Source organism: Mustela lutreola, chromosome 1, assembly GCF_030435805.1.
Source record: "Mustela lutreola isolate mMusLut2 chromosome 1, mMusLut2.pri, whole genome shotgun sequence".
NCBI classification, from domain to species: domain Eukaryota; kingdom Metazoa; phylum Chordata; class Mammalia; order Carnivora; family Mustelidae; genus Mustela; species Mustela lutreola.
This window is the reverse complement of record NC_081290.1, coordinates 241172608-241184725: the sequence shown is the minus strand read 5'-3', so window position 1 is coordinate 241184725 and position 12118 is coordinate 241172608. Positions and strand designations below refer to the sequence as shown.

Genomic DNA, 12118 nt, shown 5'->3' with positions numbered 1-12118 from the left:
AATGGACCCAGAACTCAGTCCTCCTGTGAAAGAGACCTACTAGCTAGTCATCATTGCTGCCACCTGAGGCTCTGGCTTTCAATCAGCTGAATCTAGGTGTCCTCTGGGATCATCCCCTTTAGGACAGTGACAGGTCTTGGCACATCCCAGCTACTGGGAGCTATGAAACATAAAATAGGTGGCTTGGATAATCAGGAAGGTTTGAGAGAAAACCAAGAACTAGGGCAGGATTCAATGATGAGTTTCAAGAGTCATCGGATATTGTTAACATTTTTTTTTCTTGATGGTAACTTTAAGATATATTATTATTATTATTATTTTCTTTTTTTAAAAGAGTTTAGTTACTTATCTGACAGAGAGGGAGGGAGCACAAGCAGGGGGAATGACAGGCAGAGGGAGCCCAAAGCAGGACTCAATTCCGGGACTCTGGGATCATGACCTGAGCCGAAAGCAGACGCTTAACCGACTGAACCACCCAGGCGGCCTTATTATTTTCTTTTTTTTTTTTTTTTTAAAGATTTTATTTATTTATTTGACAGAGATCACAAGGAGGCAGAGAGGCAGGCAGAGAGAGAGAGAGGAGGAAGCAGGCTCCCCGCTGAGCAGAGAGCCCGATGCAGGACTCGATTCCAGGACCCTGGGATCATGACCTGAGCGGAAGGCAGCAGCTTAACCCACTGAGCCACCCAGGCACCCCAGTCTTATTATTTTCTTAAATATTTATTTATTCACTTGAGAAAGAGAGACATGTACTAAAAAGCACCTTTGGAACCAAAACGTGAAGTAGGGAAACAGTATTACGTTAAATCCCTCCTCCATAAATAGCTCTCTGAAGGACTTTCTACCAACATGCTTTCATTACTGCTTGATGTTGAGTCATTGGTTGGGAAATGTTTTTAAATTTAGATTTTTGGGGCACCTGGGTGGCTTAGTGGGTTAAGCCTCTGCCTTCAGCTCAGGTTATGATCTCAGGGTCCTAGGATTGAGCCCTGCGTTGGGCTCTCTGCTCAGCGGGGAGCCTGCTTCCCTTCTCTCTTGGCCTACTTGTGATCTCTCTGTCAAAAAAGTAAATAAAATCTTTAAAATAAATAAATAAACTTAGATTTTTGTCACTTGGGGATTAAGCAGTTCACCTTGTTATACGTGACATATTGGAAAGAGCAGAGAGGCCTGGATTCAGGTTCAAATCTCCCCTTCACCAGCTGCGTGAACTTCTGAATCGCAGGCCCTTCACCTTTCAAAGGCAGACCGTCATACGGCCTCTAACATTCTAGTTCCCTTACATTCTAGTTCCACCTCCCATGGCCTCAAACGCCCTCTCTTGACTCTTCACTTGCCTGGTCCCTTGAGTTAGTGAAGGTCTCCGAACTTCAGGAAATCGTGATTTGACTTCCTCCCTTCTGCACCCACAACCTGCGCTAACATTACCTTCACACCATAGGGACAATGAACTTACTTCTTCACTATATTTTTGGCAGGAAAGTCATTTTATCTCTGCATTCTCAATGACCAATATACTTATTGACTAAATTACAGCTCCCTTTTTAAAGGTTTTTATTTTTATTTTTTAATTTTTTAAAAAGATTTTGAGAGAGAGAGAGACAACAAGCAGGGGGTAGCGACACGGCAGAGGGAGAGGGAGAAGCGGACTCCCCACAGAGCAGGGGGCCCAACGTGGGACTCGATTCCAGGATCCTGAGATCATAACCTGAGCCAAAGGTACTTAACTGATTGAGCCACCCAGGCGCCCCAAAAAGTTTTACTTATTTTGAGGGAGAGGGAGAAAGTGAGAGGGGAGGAGGAAAGAGAGAGAATCTTAAGCAGGCTCCATGCCCAGTGTGGAGCCTGACATGGTACTTGATCTCATGACCCCGAGATCATGACCTGAGCTGAAATTGAGAGTCAGAAACTTAACTGAGTCACCCAGGTGCCCCTAATTACAGCTTTTTACAAACTGTGGTGCAATATAAAAATGTTATTCATAAATTATTAGTCACTGACTTATTGAAAATAAACTAGTAGTATGAAATTAGTACTAGTATGTATCTTAAAAAAAAAACACCACAAATCTATAAAGAATTATAGAAGTTTTAGGGTGCCTGGCTGGCTTGTTCAGTGGAGCATGAGACTCTTGATCTCCGGGTTTTAAGTCTGAGCCCCTGTTGGGTTTAGAGGTTACTTAAAAATAAAATCTTTAGGGAACACCTGGGTGGCTCAGTCTGTTAGGTGTTGGCTTTTGGCTCAGGTTGTGATCCCGGGGTCCTGGGATCAAGTCCCACTGGCTCCTTGTTTGGCAGGGAGCCTGCTTTTCCCTCTACCTGCCGCTCCCCCTGCTTGTGCTTTCTCTCTCAAATAAATAAAACCTTAAGAAAAAAAAAGAAAAATCTTTAGGGACAACTGAGTGGTTCAGTCAGTTAAGTGTCTGCCTTTAGCTCAGGCCATGATCCCAGAGTCCTGGGATCTAGCCCTGCATCCAGATCCCTCAGCAGGGAGTTTGCTTCTCCCTCTGCCCCTCACCCCTCTTGTGCTCTCTCAAATAAATAAAAATCTTAAAAAAAAAAAAAAATCTTAAAAAAAATGATAGAAGTTTCCAGTAAATCTTCAGCTTAGTTCTTCCAAATATTTGCATAGTTTATGCCAAATTTTCATATACAAATGTACTGAGCAAATACAAATGACACGATGTTACCCATAAAAGTTGGCGAAAGAATTTTATTGTGTGGCTTATGTAGGTCTTTGCATTCTACTAACAGAAAAGCATTTTTCCACATCTTATTCGACCTAACAAATCATATATTTGTGATTTTATCTACATGGCTGCAGCATTACACTACTAAAGAAAACCTTCCTTTCACTTGGACTTTGGTGCAATTATACAGTAGATATCTCCTTGCCCAGAAAATAAAGATATTCGCAATCTCAACTTAAAATGGAACAAAGACATTAATACCAAGTTTCTTGCACCACTCGGTAAAAGATTGCAATAAAAACCAAAACAGTATGCTGCTTAACATACAAGATGATGAGACGTCTGGCAGTTTCAGTCAAACCTCTGTAGGAATGGTTTAGCATCTGGGTTTATTTTTACTGCAGTTTTCACATATGACAGGTGGAAGTGTACCATAATGAAGAATAGTCACGTTCTTCATTTGCTCAAGAGACTCAAATATTGGACTCCAGCACAGGAAGTTATCTCTTGGGCCTTAGTAATATACAAATGGGTAGAAAAAAAAACTGCCTTAGGAAAAATTTCACAATTGTTTGACTAAACATCTGAAACGTTTTTATCACAGCTTTCATATATTAAAAAAGTTTCCTCCCGAGATGAAGCTTATTTGTGAAATAAAACCTAGTCACTATCATCTGACCCATGTTCTGAGCCCCGATCTGAGGCCTCATTGTTGGATCCCTCCGGTTCAGATTCGTTTCCAGAGCCCTGGCCAGAGCCCTCATTATCAGAGCCTCTCTCAGAATCACGCTCGGACTCGGCGCTCGGAGAAGCGGGGCGAGAGTCCACGTCTGAGCCTCCGGAGCGGCTTCTCCCGGACTGCACAGACTCGTTGTCGGACTGCTCCGAACCTGAGGGCCTTCTCTTTCTGGCTGGCTGGTCACTGTCTGAATCCTCATCCGACTGCTGTCTGCGGGGCCTCCGGGGACTGCCGGCCTCGCTGCCAGACTTGCTCCGGTTCCCATCAGAATCGCTCTCCGAAGAGGCGTGCTTCTTCCGAGGCTCTCCCTCGTCTGAGTCGCTGTTGCTGTTGCTGGTGCGGTGATGTCTGGTAAAGACAAGGACTGGTTAGACTGCCCCATGGGAGACTCAAAGAGCAGAGAATGCTGTGAAAATGTCAGGGCAGTAAATGTTCTATTTATGACCTGCACGGTGTCTACGCAGATGTTCATTTTTTGTGTCCTGTTTTGTAAATTTGATCTATTTCACAGTTTAAAAAAAGGATTAAAAGGAAAAAAGAATATGGCACTTTGATTATAACACAGCATTTAAACAGTAAGCGAGGATTTTCAATGTCTTATACCAGGCACCCTTCATCAGAATGAAGCACTTCTCAATTTCATGCATAAAATTATGAAAAGGGATAATTAATTTTTATAAACAAATTCAGAGCAGCTGAAGTGAAACCCAGGATCTTGCTTGGCTGTCAACTCCAAGCAATTAACCCTCTCCCAAGGCTGGATGAGTGGGACTCACGCCATCCTGTCAGACACCTGAAGAGCAAAGGCACCATTCCTATCCATGATCCACGGATGCACTAGGGCCTTCCACCAGCACAAGACTTAATTCAGAGAAGAAGCTGGAGCTAAAAAGGCTTCTGTAGCTTGCTTACTTCTGCTTGGAGTTCCACCCTACTTATCAGCTGATGGGTTAAAAGGAAAGGGACTTGTACCTATGCCTGGAATTGTGGTGGCACCCAGGAAATCTTGGCTTCCTGGAGGCTTTAGAGCACAGAGCATTCCCTTAACTGCTGTGACAGGTGCTCACAGCCTAGAGCTTTGCACAGGAGGACATACTTCTCTTGTGGCCTACTTCTTAGTTTTGGTTTCCATGACAAATATTCCAGGAAAAGAATATTAAATCCCACAGGGTTCAGTCTTAAGAAGGGAGAATACGATGAAATATATTCCTCTGTTTGGAAATGAAACCATCTCCATGTGATTGAAGAAAGGTTCTCTGTGCTTAAATCTGAAAGAAGAAACCTAGACGTACAATACGTAACTTGGGTCACCCTGAGTGGACATGAAGAGTGACTGAGAGGAGGACGCTGTATATTCATTCTGTATATATGCTAAAAGCCAGTGGGCCTCTCACAATCCAACTGCTATCATTCTACCTGGCCAAATAAGCAAACACTCTGTGATGATCAGGACCAAATTTAACTGATACAAGGGGCTCAAATCAACTTGGTCTTGACCTCCAATATAGTTTAGCAGTAGCTCAGCCTCTCACATGGACCCTTCTGCCTACACATTTTAACAATGCTCATTCTAAAAACACACACCTCATTGCTCTGCTCGTGCATGCCTCTCACCACTGGCTGGGGTAACACTGTGGGCAAAGGGTAAGGCAACCACAGTGTAGGTCAGCCAGCGTTTTCAGAGAAAACAGAACTGCAAGTCTTTACAGATGGTTCCCTAGAGCTCGCTACCCAGGAGGGCAGCACCCCGCCAGCATCCTCAGCTCCCTCAACATGCTAACCAAGACTCAGCTCAAACAGCCTTCCTCTCACAAAGCCTGTCTCCTACAACCCTCCCCTCAAACTCCAGAGTAGGTATTGTCCCTGGAGAGCAATAAATGAAACCGTAAGTGATAACACTTATCCCACGAAAATGTGGTTTTTGGCTTATCTGTTATTCTCCACTGCTTCTAAAGCGTAAATTTGACGGCAGAGTCTATGACTCTTTCCTCTGTATCCCTCAGATACAGTGTGCACTCAGCACACTATCTCATGGAATTTTTAGTGAATGTGCAAGTGACTGTGGAATGAATGAATGAAATGATGGCCATCAGAAGAAATATAGTGTCGTACAGCATTCAGAGTCCCCGTCTACGAATTCAAGTTGGGGAATTGAGGGACAAGTTTAGGACAAGTAAACTCAAAGACTGCTTCTCCAGGTGCACCATGAGTTAAAGAAGAGTAGTGGACAAGCGGTCTAGGAAAAGCCCCTCCTGGAGCTGGCAGGGCTGAGTCACCACTGCCTGACAACGAAGGAAACAGTCAGGAAAGTCCCATCTCCAGTGGCCAGAAGCAGACTACTCTAACAGTTTTAGCTGGCCTGGTAGTGTAGCAAAGCAATACATTTCATTTAGAAGGATGCCATCCAGAGCTAGAACATGTTAAGCTACGTGAAATGAGTCGGTCAGAGAAAGACAAATACCATATGATCTCACTCATATGTGTAATTTAAGGAAGAAAAGAGATGAACATATGGGAAGGGGGAAAAGAAAAAAGGAGAGGGAAACAAGCCATGAGAGACTCTTAATAACAGAACAAACAGGGTTGATGGAGGGATGTGGGTGGGAGATGAGCTAGATGGGTGATGGGCATTAAGGAGGGCATGCGTTGAGAACTGGGTGTTGTACCTAAGCGATGAACCACTGAATTCTACACCAGAAACCAATATTCCACTGGATGTTAACTGCCTAAAATTCAAATAAAAAAAAAATAAAATAAAACAGCAAAAAATAGTAAGAGTAAAATATTGTAAAATAAAATAAAAATTCACTATTAAAAAAAATAGGAGGTAATCCAGGAAATTTCAGCTAATATCCATGGAGAAATAAGATCTCAAAATGGGTTTTCTTCTCTGAGGGACAAACATGTGACAGGACAAAAATGACAGGGTTAGAGTAAGATGTGTGCTGAGGTTTCTGCCAGCTTTGACAGAAAATTCTAAGAAGCTGGAGAGAAAACATTTTGGCACAGCCCACTCTTATCTTTCATTAGGGGAATACACTAAGGGAACAATTCCTACCCTTCATCAGCAATTTTAAGTTTATCTTCGTCTGAAGAATCATCACTTGACGATATTATGGCTTTTGACTTTATTTTGCCCTTCATTGAAGGAGGCAGACGTTCTGGCTTGGGCTGAAGAAAGAAGACCAAACATAACAGATTATTTAAGACTCTTAGGTTACATTACATTAGGATGTCTTGTTAAACTAAGTTTGCAGTGTAATGATAAAACCAAACAGCAATGAAATCTTGCCATCTGCGACGACCTGGATGGAACTAGAGGGTATTAAGCTTAGTGAAATAAGTCAATCGGAGAAAGACACCCATCATATGATATCCTGATATAAGGAAGTGGAGATGCAACGTTGAGGGTTAGGAGGGTAGGAGAAGAATAAATGGAACAAGATGGGATCGGGAGGGAGACAAACCATAAGAGACTCTTAATCTCACAAAACAAACTGAGGGTTGCTGGGGGTTGGGGGGGTTGGGAGAGGGTGGTAGGGTTATGGACACTGGGGAGGGTATATGCTATGGTGAGTGCTGTGAAGTGTGTAAACCTGGCGTGTCACAGACCTGTACCCCTGGGGCTAATAATACATTTTATGTTTATTAAAAAAATTAAAAAATTAAAAAAAAAACCCAAACAGCAGCCATTACACTTCAAAAAGAAGCATTTCTGCTTGAAGACACTGCAAGGAAAGAATGTATTCTGGCGCAGTGTGACCCTTCCTGCCAACAACGGGGATGAAAGCCACAGTGTTAGAAACTTACAGCCTTCTTCTTCTCTGCTCTTGGGGGACGGCGCTTTTTCGGTTTGGGGCCATTTTCGGTTTCATCATCGTCGGATCCTTCTTCTCCCTTTGGAGGTCTTATGTAGCGGAAGGACATCGAGAGAAAGTCTGTTAAGATTTACTCACACCTAGATATTCTAAGACTACTTTGTCATCGCCACACACTCATTCTGAGTACTACTTTCTACACATGCTCCCTCAACCTCACTGTCCTTCCTCAAGGGCAGAGGCCATCATTTACAATTGCTGTACACAGCTCAGGAGTCTGCAAAAACCACAGATTTATGTGATGTCTACCAAATAATCACGTCTCTGTCGAGTCCTCCTATTAATCTAAGATAACCTTGACTCTTGTACTTGGTGGAGCGACAGAAGATGGGCTGGAAGACCCAGGCTCCAGATCTTACATCTTTCCTCTCCTCTTCCTTCCTTCCCAGTTACTCATTCTGGGCCTACTGAGGCCCTATCATAGCTTCCATTCCACAGGTCTGTGTCTGGATGAATTCATTAGGTTCTTCCCCGAGTACAGGTAATGAAGGGCTGAGAGGAACAGGTCTTGCTAACTTCAGGGAAAGAATGTATTTTTAGAATACATAGCATGTATAGCCAACTGGAGGTTCCTGGACAGGGGAGCACCATGAGAGAGGAACAGGACAGCTCAGGGGCACCTCTAGGTGAGGGTTGGGAAGGGTACCACTTATCTCAACAGCAAATGGCACCAGGAAGATTCAAAGGCCCTTCTTTTACATTAATTCACACTTTATATATCTAGCAAAACTTGAGGTGGGCATCGTTACCATTTTACAGAAAGGAAACTGAGCTTAGTGACTTTCCTAAGATTGCAAGTGGACAGGTAGGGTGCATACACCCAGTTCTCATTCTACATAGCATACATTTTCCCATAAATATTACCATTTTGAAGACATAAGAGAGGCAATGATGACTAACTTGCAGCTCTCATAGGAAAGCTGTGGAGATGTGTGGCAACTCCAAGTACTCAGGGGCTTTGGTGATGGGGTCTATCTTAGGATTATTATGATCAAAATAGGAAGTGGGGAACAAAAGGCTTTAAGGTCTGGGTGGATCAAGTGATCACCAGGTTTCACAAATTCTAACACAAGGAAGATTCAGGTGAGAGGTTGTCTGTCACCTTTCTGAGGCTATTCGCAACACCCTGGTTAATACCTTCTCCTCTTTTTCTTCTTTCTCTCACCACCCTCCTCTTCTTCGCCTTCTTGTTCACTACCACTGCCCTTTCTTCTCTTCTTCTTTTTGGATATAGGCAGGTCGTCATCGGTCTCATCATTGACAAATTCATCAAACTCTCCTCCCTTTTTAGAACGCTGAAATCCAAACAAGACTATAATCAGTTCTCTCCTGGCTGGTGGAATGAGGCCAGATCCTATCAGTCATTTGACAAACAAAGGACCTTTTTTTAATTTATCAAGTTGCAAGGAAGGGGTGCTTGATGAGGCCCAGTGTTAAAGACTTCTAGTTAGGATGAATTGCTCAGATGTCAAAAATCATCAACTACTTAGGCCACTACAAGGTACAGTGTGCTAGACTAACACTGGAATGCATTTTTAAGTACTGGCTACCACTGAAAGCACTGTGTTGGAAGCTATCTCTTAGCAAAGAAGGAAGTCAAACTTAAGAACTGAACACTGAGTAAATACAGACAACGATATTCACTTCTGGGACTCAAGTGCCAGACCTGCGGCCATCCGTCCTAGCAGGAATGCCATCTTACCCTTCCACCACCGCCACCTCTTTTCTTTTCTTTTGTTGCTTCGGTCTCTCCAGTAAACATAAGAATATTTTTGGTCTTCTCTACATACTGGGCCCGCTGTTCCAAAAGTTTCTTTTGCTCTTCCTTTTCTCTGAGACGTTTCTCTTCCTATGAGGGAAAAAGAGTAGGAAAACACTGCATCAAAATATTATGTTGAAAAAAACATCCTGATGACCATCAGAAGGACTACTTTTTTAACATACAAGATTTATGTATGCACACAATTCTTAAGTTCTAGTATAACTGCAAACACAATAAATACCTGTTCTTTAAGAAGTTTCTGCCTTAACAGTTCCTTTTCTTGCTCCTGTTTGGCTCGTAATTCCCTTTCCTCTTCATCTTGTTTACGTGCCCGGGCCACATGGTACTGGGCCTGGCTCAGTAAGTCAGAGCACTGCCTACAAAATTTCAGATTTAGAGAGACATGAATGCAGTTAACACACTTTTTGCTCAGAAACTCGGAACATCTCTTTTCCTTAGATGAACTAAAAAGTCTGAAGCAGGACTCTTAGCTGATATCTAAGGGGTATTTTAATCAGCAAAATTAACTTAGTTTCTCAAAGTCAAGACTGTCAACTACAGTAACTTTCCAAAGTATAAGCGTCCTCTCCAAGCACAAATGTAAAGATTTTCAACATTATCTTCACACGTGACTCAAAGAGTCAAGATTTTCTCCACACAACTTAAATACTTGTATGAAATTAACTGTCATATTCCCTGAAAGGACCCTTAGGAAAAAGCCTTGACCCAGGCTGGGGAGCCCCACAGAGGAGCAGGAGGACTGACCCCTGGAAGGCCACCCAGAGCACACTGATATCACTGCTGCCACCATCCAAAGTCACCTTTCAGAAATAGTAACATTACCTGGCTTCTGTAGCAGCAAGGGCCAAATCGAATCTCATTTTGTCTCCCACTTTACTCAAGTAACTGAAATACCTAAATGGAATGAGAAAATACAATAATTCACTTAAAAAAATTTCTAAGGAAAGGCTTTTTCCATTTTTAATCTATTCTACAAAAATAGCCTAAGAATAGGTTTACATGTTTACAAACAAGTTTACTGACTTATACCAACCTGTTTGATACATGAAAGGCTATCATCTCAAGAAATTATATATGAAACTCACTTAAAAAAAACTCTCATCAATATAGCACTCAATATGTTTAATAAAATACAAGTTCATGAAGTAGTCATATTTAATATTATTGGTAAACCCACAAATAACCAAAAATCAGCTCAAGCAACAAATATTTACTAAACACCATTTTTACTAAATATGTCAGCATGGAGATTAAAAGATGCAGGCCATGAAAACACAACCAATGTATCAGGCAAGGCAAGAAATGCCTATATGTGAATTTAAATAAGGTTGGACAAAACCTGAAAAGATTTCAGGCTTTGATTTTACTACTAACTGAATTACCAAATAAATCCTACGAAGGTACATAAATTTTGAGCTAAGTTCAATAAACCTAATCAATATTTAAGAGGATAGGACTTAATATTCTTAGCCCAATGAAAATTCATATCCCATGAAAGACACACCAGTATAAGTAGAAAAACCACATAAATGAAGCCTAAAAATTTCATGTGTGTAAACTGCAGGGTCATTTTGTTAGAGTAATAAAAATCTTGGGCAAGCTTGCAAAGCTTGTCCGCCAGTTCTAGGGGAGGCTACATGAGCCAAATCTGGCAGGAACCTGACTACAGTTTGGCGCCACCAGGTGGCAACTGTCTGCTTTGGCTTGAAAAATCACTAGAATGCTTCTAAATAGAAAATGATTCTCTTGACAAAGTGTTTCTTGGCACCTTTTGAGACGGATGGACAGATTGACTGATTTATGATCTTATTTATTTATTGGCCAGAGAGAGAGCACAAGCAGGGGGAGCAGCAGGCAGAGGGAGAGGCAGGCTCCCTGCTGAACAAGGAGCCAGATGTGGGACTCGGTCTTGAGCCGAAGGCAGACGCTTAACAGACTAAGCCACCTAGGTGTCCCAAAACAAATGGATTTAAAGAAACAAAGCATTTCAAAAGTTGTTTCTACAAAATTCTTTACCTATGTGCAAGCTCCAGTTCTTTCACAGCATTAAGTACTTCCTTCAGATTACTCTTTTCATCTTTCAGAACAGAGGTAGCTAACCTTTGCAGGACCAAGGCCACATTAAACATAAGTACTGTATCACTGGGGGCCACATGTCTAGCCTATAAATAAGAAACAAAGCAAATACTTCATATGACTGAATGATGTGAAAAGGATTTTAGCCAAATAGAGTGTTAGGTATATATATATATATATGCATAAAAGAGAATAAAAAAAATACCCCACAATGCAGCACAGAACTAAATGAGAATAATAAGTTTTCCTTTTTACCTTTAGCAAAGTCTGTTTGCACTCCTGTAACTTGCCACACTTGAAGAGGGCCCGGGCCAAATACAGCACAACTTCAGTGTTCTGGTGCTTATAGAACTTTCTGAGGCAGTTTTCATACTGTAATAAAAGAAAAAGTTAGTTAAAATACAATAAGGGTTAAATAATGTTGTCATCATGTAACAAGATTTCAGGTGATTTTAAAGCTATGTGAAAAGGTGTTTCACCTTTTGATTAGTTAATTTTAAAGAAAATTTGAGAATAATTTTTGACATCTACCAGGACAGATTTTCACAACATGAAAACCTGATAAAAAAAACAAAAGAAACCCACAACTAGATACTCAAAATAGTTTTTCCATTTGAAACTCAGAACAACACTGAAAGGACAAATAAACCGGATGGCCCTTTTCATATCTCTAGCAATACTATCTAGAATCAGCTGACAACTTATTAAAAGTTACACACCTGGCTCCTTTGGGTTACACTACCATTTTTCCTTAGGATTGATGGAACCTACTGGCAATGAGCATGTGAAGACTCACAGTTCTAATTGTTAACTTCTTGATAAAACCAGTATATAGCAATACTGATGTCAACTTTGCCATGAACACTTCACTTTCTGACCATGAAACTTATCCTGTCATAGGTTAGATCTTTTTCATAGAAGGTGGTTAGAGAGCTTCCCCTTGAATATCCCTA

The 12118-nt window shown here is 41.6% G+C and overlaps 1 protein-coding gene across 1 annotated transcript in view; it reads right to left on the bottom strand.

Moving 5' to 3' along the window:
• Nucleotides 1-2694: 2694 nt before the first annotated feature.
• Nucleotides 2695-12118, bottom strand: part of CTR9 (CTR9 homolog, Paf1/RNA polymerase II complex component) — a 28796-nt gene continuing 19372 nt past the window's right edge. Inside the window, exons 17-25 of the mRNA XM_059136195.1 lie at nt 11421-11537; nt 11106-11251; nt 9912-9983; nt 9310-9445; nt 9009-9155; nt 8444-8601; nt 7239-7335; nt 6487-6599; nt 2695-3776 (exon numbers count right to left, since the gene is read on the bottom strand). Of these exons, the coding sequence (XP_058992178.1) occupies nt 3350-3776; nt 6487-6599; nt 7239-7335; nt 8444-8601; nt 9009-9155; nt 9310-9445; nt 9912-9983; nt 11106-11251; nt 11421-11537 (1413 nt within the window). The 3' untranslated portion in view covers nt 2695-3349. The remainder of the gene's footprint in view (nt 3777-6486; nt 6600-7238; nt 7336-8443; nt 8602-9008; nt 9156-9309; nt 9446-9911; nt 9984-11105; nt 11252-11420; nt 11538-12118) is intronic.